Raw genomic sequence first — 19,855 nt, 5'->3', positions numbered from 1 at the left:
GCTTTTTACTTTCAGTTTGGCTCAGGAATAGACACGCCCTGCAGCCAGCATCAGAGGCACACACGCTGCAGCCAGCATCAAAGACACACACGCAGGATCAGATATCTGGAGCTGTCTTATAAACGGGTGAGTGTCTTATTTTAATTTTTTTAAAATCGGGGGTGGCTTACTTAATGGGGATGTCCTAAAATCGGGGAAACACGGTAGAAGTCGGCATTTGCACCTCCAGATGTTTTTCACATCTCACAGGTACACTCCTAAAACCTTTACCATCTTGTCTTTGTGTGGGTTTCCTCTCACTTCCAAAAAACATGCATTTAGGACTGTGTTAAATATATAACTAGGTTAAGAAATTAAATTGTTCATGCCATTGTCATGACATTAACACAGTCCAGCTGAGGGACAGTTAGTAGCATGACAATGGAATTTGTAAAGCACTGCATAATATGCCAGCACTATATAAATACAGATTATAAATAATTGTTAATAATCCTCTGTATTCATGTACTACATATTTGTCAAGGTCACATACTACATAATAATTAGGTCCAAAAATTTGAGCTGTTAACACGGCATGACAATATCTGTCGTATATCTGGTATTCAGGCCAATCCTCTGAATCATGCTGGCAGACAGACTTGCTGACAGTTCTACATTCTCTTACATATTTTTTAGCGTCCAGAACTGTCCCTATGCCAAACAATTTACATTAGTCAGTTAATTAGGTTTTACTTGTAGTATAATTATCCAACAGGCACATACCGTTTTTTGCTTTTTTTGCCCTCATTAGTTTCATGAGACAGTTTTTTTCCTTGCCTTGAAAGACCTGAAAACTTTTGGGTCTTCAGGGAACCCCTTCTATAATGACTATGTCCACAGTTCACGGGATATTGGTGTTGGGGTCAGTGGGCAGAACGCCCATCCTTTCAGATAGCCAAAAAGATTATTGGTTTCAGTTATAATGACCCGAGGGGTAGACATTTATCTAGGAACCCCTAGCAACACTAACCTAGACACTTATGTTCTGAAGCTGAATGTGAACCACGACAGGGCCATTTGTGTCAGTCTCTTACCTGTGGGGCATTAATGGCTCAGAATCTACTATAATGAGTCAGAGTTGAAGGTCGGACCATAACTAGCCATCGTTACTTTAGCTGCTGATAACTATCCTGGACTCTGTTTTTCTGATATACGCTAGTTGGCATCATGCTGCTTTTTTACTGTAGAGCTATAAATGTCAGCATGTCCTGGGATGGGGAATCTCTCCTATCACTATAAAAAAACTAGTCTCCACATGTTTCACAGGCAATGCTGGATTCCCTGTACAAAATGATAAACAACATTACATGGTCTGCATTTACACCAAATCATGTAAATTGTGAGGATCTGAAATCCACAGAAACAAGCTGACATAAGCTATCAAGGTCTTTGCTTTTTTCTTTTGCAATGGATGCCTTGCTGGTAAGTAAACATTTATTAAACCATCTGAGGGATAGTTTGTTTAGAAGCTGCCAATAAAGTCAGTTTTAACTATAACTAAAACTTTTAACTATATATTCTGTCTCAACTATATTCTGTTTCAACTATATTCTATTTCAGAAATGTAAAACTTTTTTTTATTTTTAATGTAAAAACCAATAAAGACAAATATAGGAGCTGATCCTATATTTAACTGACTTGGTAATCCTTTAACTGACTTGGTTTTGCAGTTACCACCTCATTCATCAATCAATCAATTGTTAATTACAGAAAATACCCCGTTTATTTGCATGGGGCATGGAGTATTTTCCAGCATTTAGCAAGCAGGATGCTGTTTTAGTATGCATTGTCTTGCAATTAGTACTGCAGTAATGCATGTAACGTGCATGGTGTGAATGAGCCGTTAATGTCTCATTTTAGTAACCGTTTCCTAGGAATGTGTATGATAAACTTCTCTTATGCTTTAGTTGTATTGTGTTATATACAGAAATGAAAACATGACATAGATATGCATAGAATAGATGCACAGTGTATGGAATTCAAGGCAACATACTCATTTGTTTACTAGTCTTGTGGTTCACACAAATGTGTCGCCTGTCCACTGATATTTTTTGGCAGTGAATCAGCAGCGTGGTTATGCAAATTGATAGAACATCTAAAGAGCAGATTCAAAAGGCTGGAGGCTTCAATTATAACACAGAGAAGTACCCTGGCTATGCAGTGTGTTGGAGGTGTGAATAGGAAAACTGACTGAACAGAATGCAGTTTTCTGTCAGGTAAAATACTTTTGTATCTATGCTGACTGTATACCTATTCCTGGTGATCCACTGTATTTATGGTATATTAATATGTGTTATTAATACTAGGCACACTATTATTGCTGCATGCCAGAAGAAATAAAACCAGCATAAAAATATCCTGTGTGAGTGTGAAGTATTGCTGTAGCAAATGTGAAAACCTTGTCCCTAAATGTAATAACATTTAAATGATGGGGAACAGACTTTGTTGGCATGCCATGGTAAATGAGGGGCAGGAAGTTTGTGTTTTGGTGTGTCCTAGGTTTGTAATTACTTTGTAATACTTTATTTTTTTTTGCATTCATAGATGACAGGTGGACTGTTGGAAAAATTTTCTTTGCATCTGGAGTGTTAAATGAGACCTGTGGCTAGAAGTGCTGTTGACCATAATTTCTTTTACATATTCTGTCTTAGTTATACTTTGTTACTCTTCAATGTTTTTGATAAAAACTACCACATATTTTCATACATAAAGATGAGGATAGTATAGTACTCTTGTCAGATTGTGGTCAGGTAAAAGATCTACCTAGTGCTGGAAGGTGAGAGTAAACAGAGAGTAACACCCAATGATATAGATCAGGGGTGCCCACACTTCTTTTTCATGCGAGCTACATTTAAAATGACCAAGTCAAAATTATCTACCAACAATAAGAAGTTGAACTTATTAACTCCTGTGTGCGGTAGTTTATTTTGATAGGCAGGGCTCCGTGATCCACGCATGTTGCCTTTGTAATCTACCGGTAGTTCGCAATATATAAATATTCTAACTGGGAATAAGAAGTCCTTATCTGTATTCTTGTTCCCAGGTCAGTGGGCTTTAAATCAAACTATGTTTAAGTAACTTTTATTTTGAAATGTACATGTAAATGGTTTTTACTATGCATGGAAATCTTCCTTTACAAATAAATATTTTATTTAGTTTACAGCAGTAAGACAAAACTCCCAGATCATTATCATAGGCACAGTGAATACAGCAGAGGGAAAGGAAGTAAGGGGTTGAGCTGCTGCTCTGATGAATGTGTGTATAAGATCCAGCTTCAGCTACTGACCTTTGTAAACAGGCACAAAGATTGTGGAGTTCATCTGCTTGCTCTGAGAATCCTAAATATTTATTGTAGCGTATGTATAAACATTTACAAATATTTAAACTGTGTACTATCTAGTTTGGGCAGGTTTTAAGGTCATGACATAGGTCATGTAAGCTAATTTCTGAATGTATGATTCAGGAGCTTTGAGATCTGTGTCTTTGACAGTTGAAATGTTATTCAAAGCTTACCTATGTTTTTTAGGTGACTTTGAAAAATGATACATCAGCATTCTCCCCAGATATTGTTTTAAGCTGGGTGTGAGGAAGCTGTAGGCGGGTTGCAGCCCCTGTATTGTGGTCAAATTTTTTAGTAACCACCCAAAAACAGCCGGGTGGTCATTGAAAAGTGCCAGGTGGTGTGCTAAAAGAGGCCGAGGAGAACACAGATATATATACTTGGTGGCATGAAGAAAATCTATTCTCCCATCCTAGCATACTGGGCAGTGATAAGGTCAGACCTCTGTAAATCTTAGACCTAAATACACCGAAATCCAGAAGCCAGGAAAAATCCTTCCCGTATTCATTTATTTTGGTGTAGCCATGGGCCAGGACTGGCTATTCAGCCCCTCACAATAGGAGGAATTCTATGCAGTGTAATAAAATGAAAGCAATGTGAATAACTAATATAGTGGACATGGGTCACATCTTTCTTCCTTAATGTATATTGTATTGCCTTCTATAAATTAGGCATTTATTCTGATGAAATGGAAACACAAACTAAAGATGAAAAATGCATGCAAACAAACCACAGAAAAGTAATCTGTTATGCAGCTTAAAATGTGGTTTAAACTTTCTCTTGTATTGGATAACGATGAGAAATCTTGGTTTTCCTGCCATCTGGGGCTCTGTTAGATTTCCCTGCATTTCCTGTGCTGGGTTCAACATTTGGCAGACAGGAAGTGGGGAAAAACCACAAAGAAGTAAAAATGCTAGAATATGTTTTCCCCTGCCTATTGCTATCTTTTCCTGTCCAGTAAAATGTCAGCAGAAAAGAAAGTAAGAACTTATCTTTATAAATTAAAGTGCATTAGGTGTCCTCATAAGATGTTTAGGCTATTCAAGAAAAAAAAAACCTCTGATTTAGCTGCTGAGGTTTGGGGGTGGGGGTACATGTGGTGGGTGAGTTGGATTACCCTTTGCCAGTGAATTCATTCTTGGGGTTCAATTAGGATATTGATTTTTGCTGTTGAGGCAGATTACCTCTAATTCCTGCTTTTCTACTTACCATTAATGGGGTACCCCATTAATGGTAAGTAGAAAAGCAGCGGGTTAAAGCCAACAGTGCAGGAAGGTCTTACTGTATGAGTATCCAAGACATGTCAGCGACTTCTTCTAGCCAAAACTTGTGAGTGGAGTGGCCCTTTAAGGCAGTCACTGAGGGGTAGGAGTAGTTTGTTTGCTGCATCAGATACATCTATTGGTAAATATTTCATGTTGTCATGCATAAATATCATTCATTTTTCTTGGCTTTAGCTTAATGTGACTAAGACAAGAGGGTGTTGCAGACTTGGCTTGATATATATATTAATATGCTCTTGAAAAGGCCTTGAAATCAATGCTGATTAACAATATCTGGGGAGTATACTGATGTATCATTTTTCAAAGTCACCTAAAAAACATAGGTAAGCTTTGAATAACATTTCAACTGTCAAAAACACAGATCTCAAAGCTCCTGAATCACACATTCAGAAAATAGCTTACATGACCTATGTCATGACCTTAAAACCTGCCAAAACTAGATAGTACACAGTTTAAATATTTGTAAATGTTTATTCATACGCTACAATAAATATTTAAGATGAATAAAGCATAAAGCTATTCCATTTTGTTTTGTGTGTGTTTTTAGGTTTTAAAATGTAATATTTAGTCTCAAAAATGCCGTTATTTTTGCTAAAGTTGTAAACTTCAATTGATTGCACATATATCACAATGTAGTTCAGGTTTTCATACAACAAATGGATACAGGGATACAACAAAATTGTTCCATGTTTAAGTTGCAGAATGATTGCCATTCTTGGTAGATAAAGGAAATTCTGCAAACATCAAGGTCCTAAAATCACCCATGGATTGTTACAGGATCTTGTGTAAAAGTAAATAAAACTTTAAATCTGTAATTTATAATTATTTTCAATGAAAACCTTATACATCTTTATTAAATGAACAAATAATTTATCTATTTAAAAACCCTGCAAATGCAAAAATACACATTTGTCTTTTATAAATGTACTCCACTTCTAACTTCCTTTTACTGAATTTTTTTTTGTAAAAAAACAAATTGTCTGTTGTTAAAATACTGAATATATATTCAGGAATTGAGAAAGTGTACAAAGGATAGCTCTGAGTTTTGGCGTGATTTGCAGTTAACAAATAGATGTAACAAAGCATTTTCACTTGATGTATTTGACAGACCAAAAGGAATCGTATGTTCACATATGCATTGGAGGATGCTGAAGATGTGTGGTGCGTTTTTGTGTGCAGCTGTAGCGGGGCGCATTGCAGCGTGCTAAAACCCTGGCTGTCTCTTTTCATTACTCACATCTTACAGCCTTGTGTGCTGACCATCACCTGGTATAGGAACAGCTCTTTTAGGCTCAGCAGTAAAACCTGACATTTTTGCTCATATGTATGCTTTGTATGTACACAAATATTAATGCCACTTAGGCTATGTACATACGTTGGAAGATTCTCACCCCATACAAACTGTCATGCGCTTCTCCAGCGCCAATCTAATGTGTACAATGGTTGCCTGATCTCGTTAATCATAACGATTTGAAACGTTATGGGCCTGTTATTGTGACATTTTTTAATATCTTATATGTAATTTAAAATGTATTGATTTTAAAATTATTGAATTAAAAGTTATGTTTTTCTGTTTTATTTAAGTGCCTTAAAAGTCCTTTCATGTGTTTAGAGTTGGTTTTTTCATATATAAGTCTGGGATGTGGCACATGGTACAAAAGTGATTAGGACTATTAACCATTTGCTTGACTAACATAGAGAAAAGTTTTGGGGACTATTTTATATATATATATATATATATATATATATATCTCACACTGACCACTGATTTATATGGGGGAGGGGTCCTGTTTTAATTCATCATTTACTGGACATTGAGACCAGGACAGAGTGGACAGCGTTTCTTAACATATGTTCCTAAAAGCCCCAACATTTGTTTTTTTATTTAATTTTTTTAAGCTTTTTTGGAAACGTGTACTAAAAAGGCTAAAAGCAATATGTGCATAAATGGTTCAAACAAATGTTTCTGTCTGTGCAGTATAGAGGGAATGTCCATATGATCTGCAGGTGCAGAGTTTGTCCTGGAGCTTGTTTTCCATCCCCTGTGCTGTGCAACAAATATGCACACATCAGCAAAAACAACATATTTTTAGACAAAACAGATTTTTAGCACATCACTCTGGCCATGTGGCAATACACATAGTTATGTCGATAGATACTTTGTGTTTTAGTTTATTTCATTCCTATATAAGTACTGAATTATTTGATGAAACATTAGACTAAGAGAGTATGTAGGCTGCTAGAATTATTTACATTTGCTAATCATGGAATCATGATTGGACACTTCAACTGTTTTGGGACATTTTTTAGTAAGTAGATGTAATAGTTGTGTGACAGTATGTTTATTTTACAGTCTGCTAGGTCACTTGTGTATGCAGAAATTTGCATGTTTTCTCGGCTCTTTCAGAGGCTGGATTTGAATTCTAGTCTACAACTAAGTGCACAAAGGCAGTGGCCTCCTATTGCAGCCATATGGCAGCTTAAATCTTAGTAGTGTTGGTGCATGCAGTTTTACTCTGCCCCAAAACAGTGCACATACAGTTAGGGCCATACATTTTCCACAGATTGGTGATTCAGGCAGTGGTCTGAGAGTGGAAACCTGGAAAATATGTCCCGTCCACTCACTAACACCAACCACATTGTAGAACTGTAGTGGGGTTCCTGCACACAGTGTTCAGACATTTCTCCTGCCCTGCATGAGATGGTATTACAGGAAATGGCATTAGATTTGAAAGACAAAGCTTTGAAATCTGCATTTCATAACACCCTTTAGCATCAGAAATCTAAGTTTTGTATTGTGAAGCTGCAGATCAGCGTTGAAGGTTTATTTGGACATTTGAATACAGGTCTGGGCATTTTAATAAAATATATGATATTAATTTGCAAGTCATATTTTAAAGGCTTAGAATTTCCTATGCACATCATTAACACTGAACCTTGTCTGGTATGTAACAGAATATCATCTCTGTCTTTTCTGCTTTGGTGGTTTCTTTGTAATATATTGTTCATCTACTAAATGCATTCTACTATTTTATCTTTTTCAGAAGCAGCATTTTAAAACCACAGAGATACACCGTCTGAAGATGACTGCGTCTCGGTGGGTTGATTTAAAAGTATCTGGTTTTATAATGGTAAAGCAGGTATAAATATTTGATAATTAAATGGAGATCATTTTCCCCTGGCATTAATAATTGACTGACTTTAGATGGATTGGGAGGATACTATAAAGATAGTGTGGCACAACAAAGCCTTTCTTCTCCGCCAGAGTATCAATTAGGTTAGCTTCTCTAAGTTAGATAACTTGTGTCTGCTACTAGCTAATCTGTATTTAGTGTACCACATATTCATATACCGTATTTTTCGGACTATAAGACGCACTTTTTCTTCCCCAAAACTGGGGGGGAAAAGTGGGTGCGTCTTATACACCGAATACACGTTAAATATACCGGTAATTAAAAAAAATCATACTCACCCGATCCCGCGATGCTGTGGGCTTCTTCTTCTCCTGGCTCTCCTCCCGGCTGCAGCGCGTGTCTCCTCCTCCTCTGAGCGAGGAGAAGCCGACATGCATACCCCCGCGATCCCATAAGCAGGCTGATCCAGCCTGCTTATGGGATCGCGGGGGTATGCATGTTGGCTTCTCCTCTCTCAGAGGAGGAGACACGCGCTGCAGCCGGGAGGAGAGCCAGGAGAAGCCGACACCCGTGCCCCCGCGATCTCATAAGCAGGCTGGATCAGCCTGCTTACGGGATCGCGAGGGCACGGGTGCCGGCTTCTCCTGGCTCTCCTCCCGGCTGCAGCGCGTGTCCCCTCCTCCTCTGAGCGAGGAGAAGCCGGCACACGTGCCCTCGCGATCCGGTAAGCAGGCTGGATCAGCCTGCTTATGGGATCGCTGGGGTATGCGTGTCGGCTTCTCCTCGCTCAGAGGAGGAGGGGACACGCGCTGCAGCCAGGAGGAGAGCCAGGAGAAGAAGAAGCCCACAGCATCGCGGGATCGCGGTATCGGGTGAGTATGATTTTTTGGCACAGGGTGATCAGAAGGGGATACATTGTGTCAATGTATCCCCTTCTAATCACTCTGTGTCAATGTATCCCCTTCTGATCACTCTGTGTCAGAGTGATTAGAAGGGGATACATTGACACAGAGTGATTTTTTAGTATTTTGTTCAGAATCTTTTTTTTCTAGGTTTTTCTCCTTTAAAATTGGGTGCGTCTTATAGGCCGGAGCGTCTTATAGTCCGAAAAATACGGTAGTATTAGAGCTGGAATGGAAAGGATCGTGTGTGTGTGTGTGTGTGTGTGTGTGTTAGTAATAATGGAATATTTTGTCCTGACTTTTTACATACTGAGCTCCTGATGTCAGGGATGAAATGTACAAACCTAATATAACCGTGCATAGCCTAAGGCAGTGTTTCTCTACCAGCATTCCGTCAGAAGTTACCAGGGGTTCCTTGAACAATGAGCAATTTGTGCCTCCCGGTCAGGTATTGCTGACACTGGCAATCTGTAAAGGTGACATTCTTCTCACTGGCCAGCACGTAAGGTTTTTTCCCATTGAGCTTTGGGTGTGGTTAATAAAGTCAGATGTTCCCTAAGACCTAAAAGTAGTTTCAAAGGTCCCCCCTCATGTTAAAAAATTAAAGAAATTCTGGCCTAAGGACTCATTCACACAGGTGGTTGCGTTTATTATTGTGGGATAGCTGAGCATCTGCCAACCGCTGATCAATCACATCCTGTATTCTGTTACATTGAAATGAATGAGAGTGGTCGCATTTGATCAGCAAATGGCAGGCATTTCGCAGTGCTATAACTACAGCTGTCCATACGATTCTGTCCCAAATGCTGCTTATTTGCTCTAAATACATATAAAAAATAAAATAATGGCTCCTTTGTGTCTCAGCTGCTTTTAGAAATAGAATAAAAAGACTCTGTAAAACTGCAGCTCCCATTGTGCATTTTGTTGGTGTTTTGTTAACGGACACAGGGCGGGTAAATAAGGTGTTCAAGTGGAAACTGCTCTATACACATCCTTTGGTATTGCTGATCAGGCAAAAAAAAGTCAGAAGACAGATGCAACCTTTAAGAAAACACTCTTTATTCCAGCAATTGGGGCAGTAAAGTTTTGCATTACATCTGCTAATATATATATTCTCCTTTATATACTTTTCTTAGTATGTGCAAAATACCTGTATGTCTAAAATACCTGTTAATCATTTATAAATACGTTTTCATATACAGCACAGGTAAAAAAATATATTTTTAATGTCATATAACATTAACAGCGATTATAATTAAAGCAGTAGCTCCCTTGGCAGCAGTCACAGCCTTGTGTGGGTAGGTCTCTGTCAACTTTGCTGATGTGAATACTGCAATTCCTTATTCCTCTCCAGTCCAACTCTTTTCACTTACATTAAGACTGAGTAAACCATAAATTCTGTTAGCTTGACGTCTGGGCTCGTTGAGCTTTTGAAGTGTTTTTAATGTAATTTGTTTTTTGCAGTCATTGTCTTGCTGGGTAGTGGTGAGATTTTTCTCTAGAATTTTTTCTTGTTTTTTTGAATTAATGAAACCCTTAAAAGCCTTCCAGTGCCTGCTCAGAGAAGTATTTCTGCATGCTGCACTGCCACCACCATGCTTCACCCTGAAAGTCATGTGTATAATGTGTGTGTGCTTGGAGTAAAGTTTAAGAGAATAGAATACATTTTAACATGTACCATGAACTACATATATATATGTAGTTATACTTGAACTAGATACTACATGAACTTTTTTATTCTGATACTTGATTGTTTGTTTTTTTAGTCTGTCTTCTGTCTTGTTCATATTGGCTTGTGTTAGTGCTTTTGTATAATGACCTCAACCACCTTTTTATGTACAATAAAAAAGAATCCTGTTCAGATTTTACTGCTGACCTATTAGAAATTTCCCCTCATTTCCTGGTGACCACTTGCCAAGATGGGGAGTAAAATTCCATCATAGACCTAAAAAATTGTTTTCTTTTTTTTTATTATTGTCACAGAAAAGCTTAAAGTGAGGTAAATCTCTTTAATGGGGCCCTGAATAGCAGTACAAACCTCACCAGTGACCAAAACTTTTTTCATTGTATCCACAAAACAAAGTTTTTTCCTGAACATGTACTTTATGTTGTTCTCTCTTGATTGATTGCTTGTACTTAAGATGTGCTTTTTGTGACTTCCCAATTGTTTGTTCCTTTTTGTGCACAAATAATGCGGGTTTCTGTGGCTGTTCTCTGCACCCAAGCTTTCTTATGGTTTCCTAATGTGTGTTTATACCTATATTTTTCCATTAGATGTTACTTAAAATGATGCTAAAATGTGACTCCAGTGGTATGCATAGTGACGGAGAAAAGAATTTATTGTATATACAACCTGGAGATGCATTCTCTCATTCCCACAAATGGAACCAAGGTTTCCTAGCACAATGCTGGCCGTCCTTGGGAAGCTGGGCAGTAGATTTAAATGAAGCACTGCAGCCAGGTTTCTTTATCACTTCTACTCGGTGCTATAAAACATCATGTACCCATCTGCCTTCCAAATCCAGGCCTTTCCTATGCCATGAGGCACAAATCCAAGTGCAGGAAAGCAGGATTGTGCCTCTGGGAGGTAGTAGTATGCAACCAATGAATAAACAATGGATTTAATTCTAAAACCATCCAAAAAAAAATAATTGGCCTACAATTCCTTTTCTTTATCACTTTTTTGTCCCAGATAAAGAAGGCTCTAGTGAATATACAGGCTTGTTGTTTCAATCTGAAGGCTGTTTGTTCAATAAATGTCATTGTGATGGGAACGGCTGGAAAAACTGTCATGTAAGTGGGTTTTGGGTTTTTTTTCTTCCTGAACATGAAGTCTCCAATAATAAGAAAGTAAAAAGAAACCTAATGTAAACAAGGGGACAGAATAGTGCCACCTACTGTGCAATTATGGTATCCTGCTCAGGAATACTGGTCTTAGAGCAGTGCTTGGATTTCATTGGATAAAACACAAAAATACAAAGTGCAAGAGACTTCAGGAAGCATGAATTAATACACTATATAAAAGAAAACAAAAAATTAAAGTAACAAAATATAGAACCTGCTCTGGAAGCTGGTTTACCAGACAAATAATTTGTATTTCTGTCCAGAAATGTACACAACAAAGCTCTGTCTGGCAGGCCAGAAGATCTGATCTTTTAAAGCTCTGTCTGGCAGGCCAGAAGATCTGATCAGCTGAGCCCATCTCTCTTTAGTCAGCTCTAATCAGAATGTTCCATGTTGGCATATGAGCACTGCAACATAACAAACTAGTCCCTTGTGCTGCTGCTCCTTTCCAAGTCTGGGTTCTGCTTTACAGGCACTGCAAGAGGATAAAATAAAATTATTTACTGCTTGCTTTTAAATAAAAATGTTAAATTATGTGTTAGAGAATACAAAACTGTATTACATTTTTGCCATTTTTAGATTTAGGTTTGGTATGTGTGCTTAAGCAAACAAAATAATTGAATACCCCTAATTTATTTCATTTTTTTTCTGACTGCTTTTCCAGATGTTGGTGCATATTATTGAGGATATCTCTCTGTTATGACGAACATACTTCCAACAGACAGAAGTGGCACAACCAAGCTTAAGAGATAAGTATGTGTTTTGTTTCAGCAATGACATTTTATAAGTAGCTTTGTATAGGAAGTAATGCTGACCAAATAGTTTAAGAATTAAAAAAGTTGTTTCTTCAAAGCCTGGTTCTGCCTACTGCATGATCATTTTTATCTTGACATTTATCACGCCACACTAATAGGACAGTCTGCAAATTACTTCAGCTATCCCCCAGGTCAGCCTTTGCACAATAATTTTTGCTGGTCTGAAGACATTGAGCCTTATGGATACTGAAATCCACTTTTAAAGGACATTGCAGTGATCATCTCCACTCTGCCTGCATTTTACATTTAATTAAATTAAAAATTACATTTTAATTAAATTAAAAAAATACAGAATGTAACCACATAAAGCTGCGTACACACATCAGATTTTTCTCGCCAGATATCGGGCAAGAATCTGGCGTGTGTACAGTCGGCGTTGTTCATCGTCCGTGGATCTGTCCTGGCGGATCCACGAATGATGAACGACGAGCGATCCTAATGCAAAGGAAGGGGGAGAGCGCGCAGCAGGGTGCTGCTCCGTTGTTCTTCCCCTCCCCTCTCCATAGAGCAGAGCGGTGGTGTATGTACAGCACTCGTTCATGCATCGTGTAGTCCTTTGTTGTTGGAAAGGATCGTGAAAGATCCTTTCCAACGACAAGAATTGCACGTGTGTACGCAGATTAACACTGCTGAGAACATTACTGGATGGGAGAAGAACACAGTTAATTGAGCTGCATTTTTCAGTATCCAGTCAGCTGTATTTGGGTGGTTAATGAAAAGATGGGTCACACTACAGGGGCTGCCACCAGCCCACAGCTTCTTACAACCCAGCTTGAAAAAAATTACTGGAAAGAATATTAGTGTCTAATTGTAGCTACACTGCTGCTTCCACAATAAGGGCTCATTGACATTTTTAAAGCATGGCGATATGTCTTTTAGGTGTGGTTTTCTCTTTTGAACCATAAAACAAGCAAATCTCCACTATAATAATGAATGGGATTAAAGTGTACCAGCAAAATGAACATCTGTCACATGATCTTGAAGACCATATATATCCTTAGTGTCTGTAAATTGCTTTTTTTATGAGAGAGCACATTAATTCTGTGTATGTTTAATCATTTGTTATGCTTTCACATTTCAGGCTCTTCATGGATATTTTAGCAAACTAACCGTCTCCCATCTTCAGGTGATCCCGTATGTTGACCAGCAAGAATGAGGTTTACTGTGAGGAAGGGTGTGTTAGTGATCACCTTCATCATATTGGCGGCACTAGCTGCACACCTGGGCCAACAGATGCTAGAATGTCAGCAGATTCTTGATGAAGGCTACGGCAGGAAAAATCGCGGTGTCATGAAGCCGGAGAGCGAAGAGCTGGTTATGATGGACGCCAATAATGTGGAATACAGATATAGCAAAGACATGCCACTTATATTTATTGGAGGAGTGCCAAGAAGTGGAACAACATTAATGAGAGCTATGTTGGATGCCCATCCTGATGTCCGATGTGGAGAGGAAACACGGATTATTCCACGAATTTTAGCTATGCGCCAAGCTTGGTCAAAGTCTGGCAGTGAAAAGATGCGCCTTGATGAAGCTGGCGTAACAGACCATGTCATGGATGCTGCTGTACAAGCGTTTATACTAGAAATTATAGCCAAACATGGAGAACCTGCAAAACTTTTATGTAACAAGGACCCTTTTACTTTGAAATCTTCAGTTTACCTCTCCAAACTCTTCCCAAATTCAAAGTTTCTGTTAATGATAAGGGACGGACGTGCCTCTGTACATTCCATGATTACTAGGAAGATAACAATAGCTGGCTTTGACTTAAATAGTTACAGAGACTGCCTAACCAAGTGGAATAAAGCGATAGAGATTATGTACGCACAGTGCTTAGAAATTGGGGAGCGAAAGTGCCTTCCTGTGTACTATGAACAGTTAGTCTTGCACCCCAAGCAGATGATGCAAGCAATTATAAACTTCTTGGGCATACCTTGGAATGATGCAGTGCTGCATCATGAGGAATTGATTGGAAAACCTGGAGGAGTGTCTCTTTCAAAGTCAGTATTTCTCTTTCTGCCACGTTTGTGCACATGTAAGAATGTAGTGTGTCCAGTAGTATGTTATCTTATTCTAGCCTTCATATTTATGAGAAAACCCTTGGAATATCATATTGCATATCATGTTTTTTTTGGTGGAGAGTCCACAATTCATTAGCAACATCAATATACCTCAGGAGGCTGTTTTTAAAAATGACCTACAAGATGGTCCTTGCTTGCAGACTAAGTTTGGCATGGAAGATCTTCTAGCTATATGGTCAGATTGCTTAGTTTTGTTGTGTCCTGTTAAGCACAGCCTTAAAGTGGAACTAAACCCACATTGGCCACCTATACCCATTGCATCGCAGAAAATGATTTTCTGCAATCTTAATGGTCGTGTTGGGATTACTCCTGATCAGGCTCGCAGGAGTTCATGCATTCCATGCACAAACAAGGGAAGCTTGAATTGCTTTGTTTCTCTGGCAACCAATGCTGAGCTACAAAAGTGCAGCTTAGCGGAATTTGATGTGTGGCGATCAGGTAGCTAAGAACAGTTCTTACAGAAATCACATGACCTGTCCCTTTTTGCAACAAACATCTGCCTGAATTGCCTAGGTTCAAAGTAGTCAGAACCATTCCTGCAGCTTTACCATTCTCTGAGGCATTACAAATACTTGCACTGGGCTAGTGTCCTCTTTAAAGTTGAGGCTGCACTTAAGCCCCCCTAGATCTAGTAAGTTGACCACAACTGTTTAGGCACATGTAATATACAGTCATTGCCTAATGTTTGTGTGCTATGGTCAAATTACATGCTTGTTCTTTCTATTGGGAAAAATTACCAAAAAAAAACTCTCTATAGGAAACAATATTACACATATTACATTCATTATAGATAGATAGATAGATTTTAGGGAAAAAATGTTTTTGTTGCTTTTTTATGGCATGTAAATGCTTGAGAGGCCTATGACAAGTACTTGGTAAAACTTACCTTGATAAATAATTTATTACATACATTAAAATCTTCAGAGGTGTATCATGTTTGCTCAGTGAATAGCTTGTGTTTATCTCGAAACTCACCAAATAAATTGGATAGGGTTATAATAAAATAAAAGCGTGCCTTGCATCTTGCTGGGCACAACTTTTACCTTTCCTCTGCTTTCACCCCTCTTTGGTGAGTACACTGAGGTCATAAACGTCACACCATTTTTTATTTGTTTTTATTCTTTGACCTAATGTCATTTTTATGGAGTAGATTTGGGAAGCTGACTATGTTGTTTTGGCTGGTTAAGGCAGAAAAACTCAGATCTTCACACTGAATGTCACAGGGTTGATTAGGAGTTTCAACCAAAGATAGCAAATTTAAAGCTAGACCTCTGTGTATTTGCACTTCCTTGCAATCATTTAATGGATGTCTCTGGATTTTCAGAACTGAAAAGTCAACAGATCAAGTAATGAAGCCTGTGAACCTAGAAGCATTGTCTAAATGGGTTGGAAAACTTCCTGCGGACATTGTAGAAGATATGCCGCGTATTGCACCAATGCTTGCCAGGCTGGGTTATGATCCTTATGCCAACCCACCAAGATATGGTAACCCAGATGCCATAGTTGTCAACAACACTCATAGAGTGAGTTAGATGGTTTTTCTTTTCTTTGTTTTTATGTTCAACTTGTTCAATGAAATATCATCTACTGGAATAAATAACTTGCAAACATAGCGATCATTACTAGCAATCTTGCCTTGCAGCGCTGGGCTCGAAGGGTCGCAGCAGTTTTTGTCTGATTGAAAACATAAATTAAAGTGAAACTGTCATTTATAAAGTTAGGCAGTGAAGTTCATGGATTGACAGACTGTTTTTTAAAAGAGTAACATGAGGGAGTGAAAATTATTCTACTCTACTCCAATGTGTCACTACATAGTGATGCATATGTATGGTGGACCACATGAGGCTTCAGTTTGCACAATATGTGCAGGGATATTGGAAAATATATTTGTTTGTGTAATGCTTCACAAGATGAGAGTGGCCATGGAGGCTTTGGTGATGATTGCATCCCCATTTCTGACTGGAAGTGATTAGTCATGCTTCTTAGATTATCATCACTTAATAATAGCAGGTAAGACAATAATCACCAACATTCTCATGATATCTTTGGCAGAAAATAAAAGGATGGGTCAACTGGAAATCTGTGGTGTTCTATATGTCCTTAAGGGTTGAGTTGTAAATCCCTGAAAATGTTACATGCTTATAGATTAGAAAAATAAAAGTATATATAGAGACAGTATAGTTTGGATGGTGAGCCTCTTTATTGCTCACCTACCATCTCATGGCTATGTTTGACTTTATTTGTCCCAAAAAATTCATCATTTGTATACATCAGTGTCGGAAATGCCTATTTCGCCTAAGTGCCTTTGACGAAAACAATATATTTTTGCAGATCTTAAAAGGAGATTATAAAACACCAAGCAGTTTAAAGGGATACAATCAGGTACAATTATTTTTACTTTATTTTGTTTTGCTTGCATTTTCAATGTGCTTTAAATATATTCTTTAAAAAAAAAAAAGATGAATTGTAGATTCATTATACAAAACATTATTCTGAAAGAAAATGTTTTTCCTGCTTGTAACTCACTTAGATAATACTTTTTCTCTCACAAGTATAGAAAGTTAGAGCACATTTTGAAGTAAGTTCATTTGTGTGTGGGGCCTTGTGCTCCAAATAGCTTAAAACAATTTATATTAGGTTATCTTCAAACATTTATAGATATTTGTGGATGGTAAATGAATGTCATACCATTATATATGAGTCTAGATAACAAGTTAATTATTTTGTAAGTTTATGAATTCCAGTATAGTAGTTCATCCTCTGTGTATTACTGTCAATGTATTATCGCTTGTGGTTTTCTTTTCACTACTTATGCACAAATTGCTCCTAATCTTACAGAATGATTAAGTTACATTTTTCTTTAGGGTAGTAACACCACTTTTTTTTCTTTCTTCACAGGTTCATCAGAATAACTCTTCACACTGGTGACAGCAATTCTTTAGGTAAGACTTTATTTAGCTAAAGTCCAGTAAGTCAGGAGGACAGTGTTGATTAAGGCTTTGAAATATATTGACTGCTTTTTAAATATCATCATAATAAGGCGTATAATAAGTAACATTTTTAGTGAGTGAGACGATTATCCTGAAACTTATCCCTGGACAATGGCAACTTCTATCAGAGGCTTTTTAACATTTTACTTTACTAGATGTTAGATTTACATTTATCATAATAGTAGAAAAAAATGTTATGACTGGCCATTCACTCAGAAGTGGAGAACTAGTACTCTGGGACAGTCTTTTTCAACCAGGGTTCCTCCAGGAGTTTCTAGGATTTTCTTGAGCCATTTGTGTCTCTAGGTCAGTTTACCTGACACCAATGATCTTTTTGGCTGTTATAGTGACATTCTTCCCACTGGCCAACAATGGCAAGACATTCTTCCCAGTGATCACCATGTTAATATGTTGTGTGCTGTGGATATAGTAATTATAGGAGGGGTTCCCTAAAGACCTAAAGTTTTTTTCAAGGGTTCCCCAATGTTAAAATTGTTGAGAAAGGCCAGTCTACAGAAAGGGGGAGCAAAGGCTGACCATTCCCCAAGAACCTAGTGTAATGATGGTTATTGTAAAAAAAATATATATATATATTAAAAAGGTAAATATTGCACTTACAACACACCAGTTATAGAAGAACATGTAGAAACCAGGCTAACAAATGGAGAATCATTCTTCGTGACCAGAGGCAGAGACATCTAGCTGGGTGGGCACAGTCTGTATCTGGTAAACCAGGAGACAGGTTGTAGTTTAATCAATGGCAGCATTTCTGGAACGCTGGCCGCTGCCTTGAGGCACCTGGATGATGGCTCCAATACTTCTCCAGGTGTAAAGTGCAAGTAAAGGTGCCTGTACATACCTGCCTTAGATTCGGGAAACTTTCCAATACCACCAGACATAGAGCATTCTGACAGCTCTGGAACTTTCCAATAGTGGCGAAGCTAATTAAGCTGTCCTTTGCCGTGCACATTCTAGTTGGGTCACAATGGCCACAATGCACGATGAATGAGAGGAGGTAGAACTTGGCAGCAATTTCCTACTCTGCTTTGAATTGTGCATGTCAGAATGGCTGTCATTTTTCTATACCTGCTCGTTTTTAAGCTGTATGGACTGGCACCTCTAGACTTCTGTTCTTTTATTTCGGTAAGGTTTTGTTTTAAAGACGGTCTCTTCAAGCAAGGCTTTATTCTGTACAGTTGTAAGGAAACTGAGAATTATTCTTTTGTGTGTTTGAGTTTTCTGTACACATTATGAATCTTTTACTCATTTTCATGGTTTTATTTAGCATCTAATACCAATTTCCTCTCTGTTATTTTTGTGTTAAAACTGTATTACCTTCCATTTTCAGAATTGGATGCCCGGTCCTATAAGACAACCGAAAAAAATAAAAAAAAAAACAATCCTTACAGTTGTGAAAGGATACTCGATATCCAAGCATATTGCTTGCCAAACATTGCCAAACTGTGACTGCCTAGAGTGAATGTATTTGCACTTGTTTGTACCGCTGGATTCTTCTCAGTAAGAAATGATCTCTGTAGCCTATTTGACCTTGGTGTGGAGAAGATGTGATCTGTGGATCTTTTAGTCCTCGCCAATTCTGCAGCCAGTATTTTCCTATGAGCCACAGCCATTTTGTACCACACCGTTACAGCACCATCAGATCTATAACTGCCCAGCAACTAGTTATACGAACTGACAGAGATGACTCTTCACTAACTTACATTTTATTTGTTTTTAAAGGTCACTAAACTGATGAAATGAAGGAGCAAAGGCAATAAATTTCAGTTTTTATTTTTAGTTTTATATTAACAAATGGAAACTGGCCCATTGTAACGTTTCTAAAAAGACTGAACAGCTCATTCACCTTAGAAGTGTACTGGTGACTTTTAAATGTATTCTACAAATCTCTATTTAAATTTTAATATATGATTCATTCATTGCATTCAGAGTTTTCATTCCTATTTCATTATAATAAACTGTTTTAATGAAGTGCCAACTTTTATGTGTCTTTATTGTACTCAGATGCTTCAGTCAAAGCTGGCAGAAAAAATACAATGTCTGGAAAATAAGTTTGCACACATTGGGACAGGCTTGATGAAAGCAGAATCCAGAGGAGCAGAGTAAAATATGGAGTAGAAACTGTGGCAGTCAGGTCTTCCAGTCCCTGTCTCTTCATGTTCTCATATATTGCAAATATCTGCATATGGTATAGATGGCTAAAAACAAATATTTTTTGAAGATTGTTAAGCCCAGAAAATTCAGCCCTTGAGATCAATAAATTTTGAAAGAAATGTCCACGTTCCCCCACGTTATATTTGTGAATAACTCTTGCATCTGCAGTCAGAGAAGTTATCCTGCATTGGGGGTATGGTGGGGTAAAAAAATAAAAAAACATTTTTAGATCTATTTACAAAACCGTGAATTTGA

At 37.9% G+C, this 19,855-nt stretch overlaps 1 protein-coding gene across 2 annotated transcripts in view; it reads left to right on the top strand.

Annotated features, from left to right (window-relative positions):
• Window positions 1–19,424, top strand: part of TPST2 (tyrosylprotein sulfotransferase 2) — a 27,447-nt gene extending 8,023 nt beyond the window's left edge. Inside the window, exons 1-8 of one of the 2 annotated variants that reach the window (XM_072415436.1) lie at window positions 2,191–2,255; window positions 7,707–7,759; window positions 12,207–12,295; window positions 13,439–14,357; window positions 15,763–15,961; window positions 16,770–16,820; window positions 17,337–17,380; window positions 18,777–19,424. In XM_072415436.1, the coding sequence (XP_072271537.1) occupies window positions 13,510–14,357; window positions 15,763–15,961; window positions 16,770–16,820; window positions 17,337–17,366 (1,128 nt within the window). In that variant the 5' untranslated portion in view covers window positions 2,191–2,255; window positions 7,707–7,759; window positions 12,207–12,295; window positions 13,439–13,509 and the 3' untranslated portion in view covers window positions 17,367–17,380; window positions 18,777–19,424. Of the gene's footprint in view, window positions 1–2,190; window positions 2,256–7,706; window positions 7,760–12,206; window positions 12,296–13,438; window positions 14,358–15,762; window positions 15,962–16,769; window positions 16,821–17,336; window positions 17,381–18,776 lie in introns of those variants that run through there. The other variant, XM_072415435.1, reaches the window with a different exon arrangement.
• Window positions 19,425–19,855: the final 431 nt, after the last annotated feature.

This window comes from Pyxicephalus adspersus, chromosome 6, assembly GCF_032062135.1.
Source record: "Pyxicephalus adspersus chromosome 6, UCB_Pads_2.0, whole genome shotgun sequence".
Classification (NCBI taxonomy): Eukaryota; Metazoa; Chordata; class Amphibia; order Anura; family Pyxicephalidae; genus Pyxicephalus; species Pyxicephalus adspersus.
This window is presented reverse-complemented; position numbering and strand designations above follow the sequence as displayed.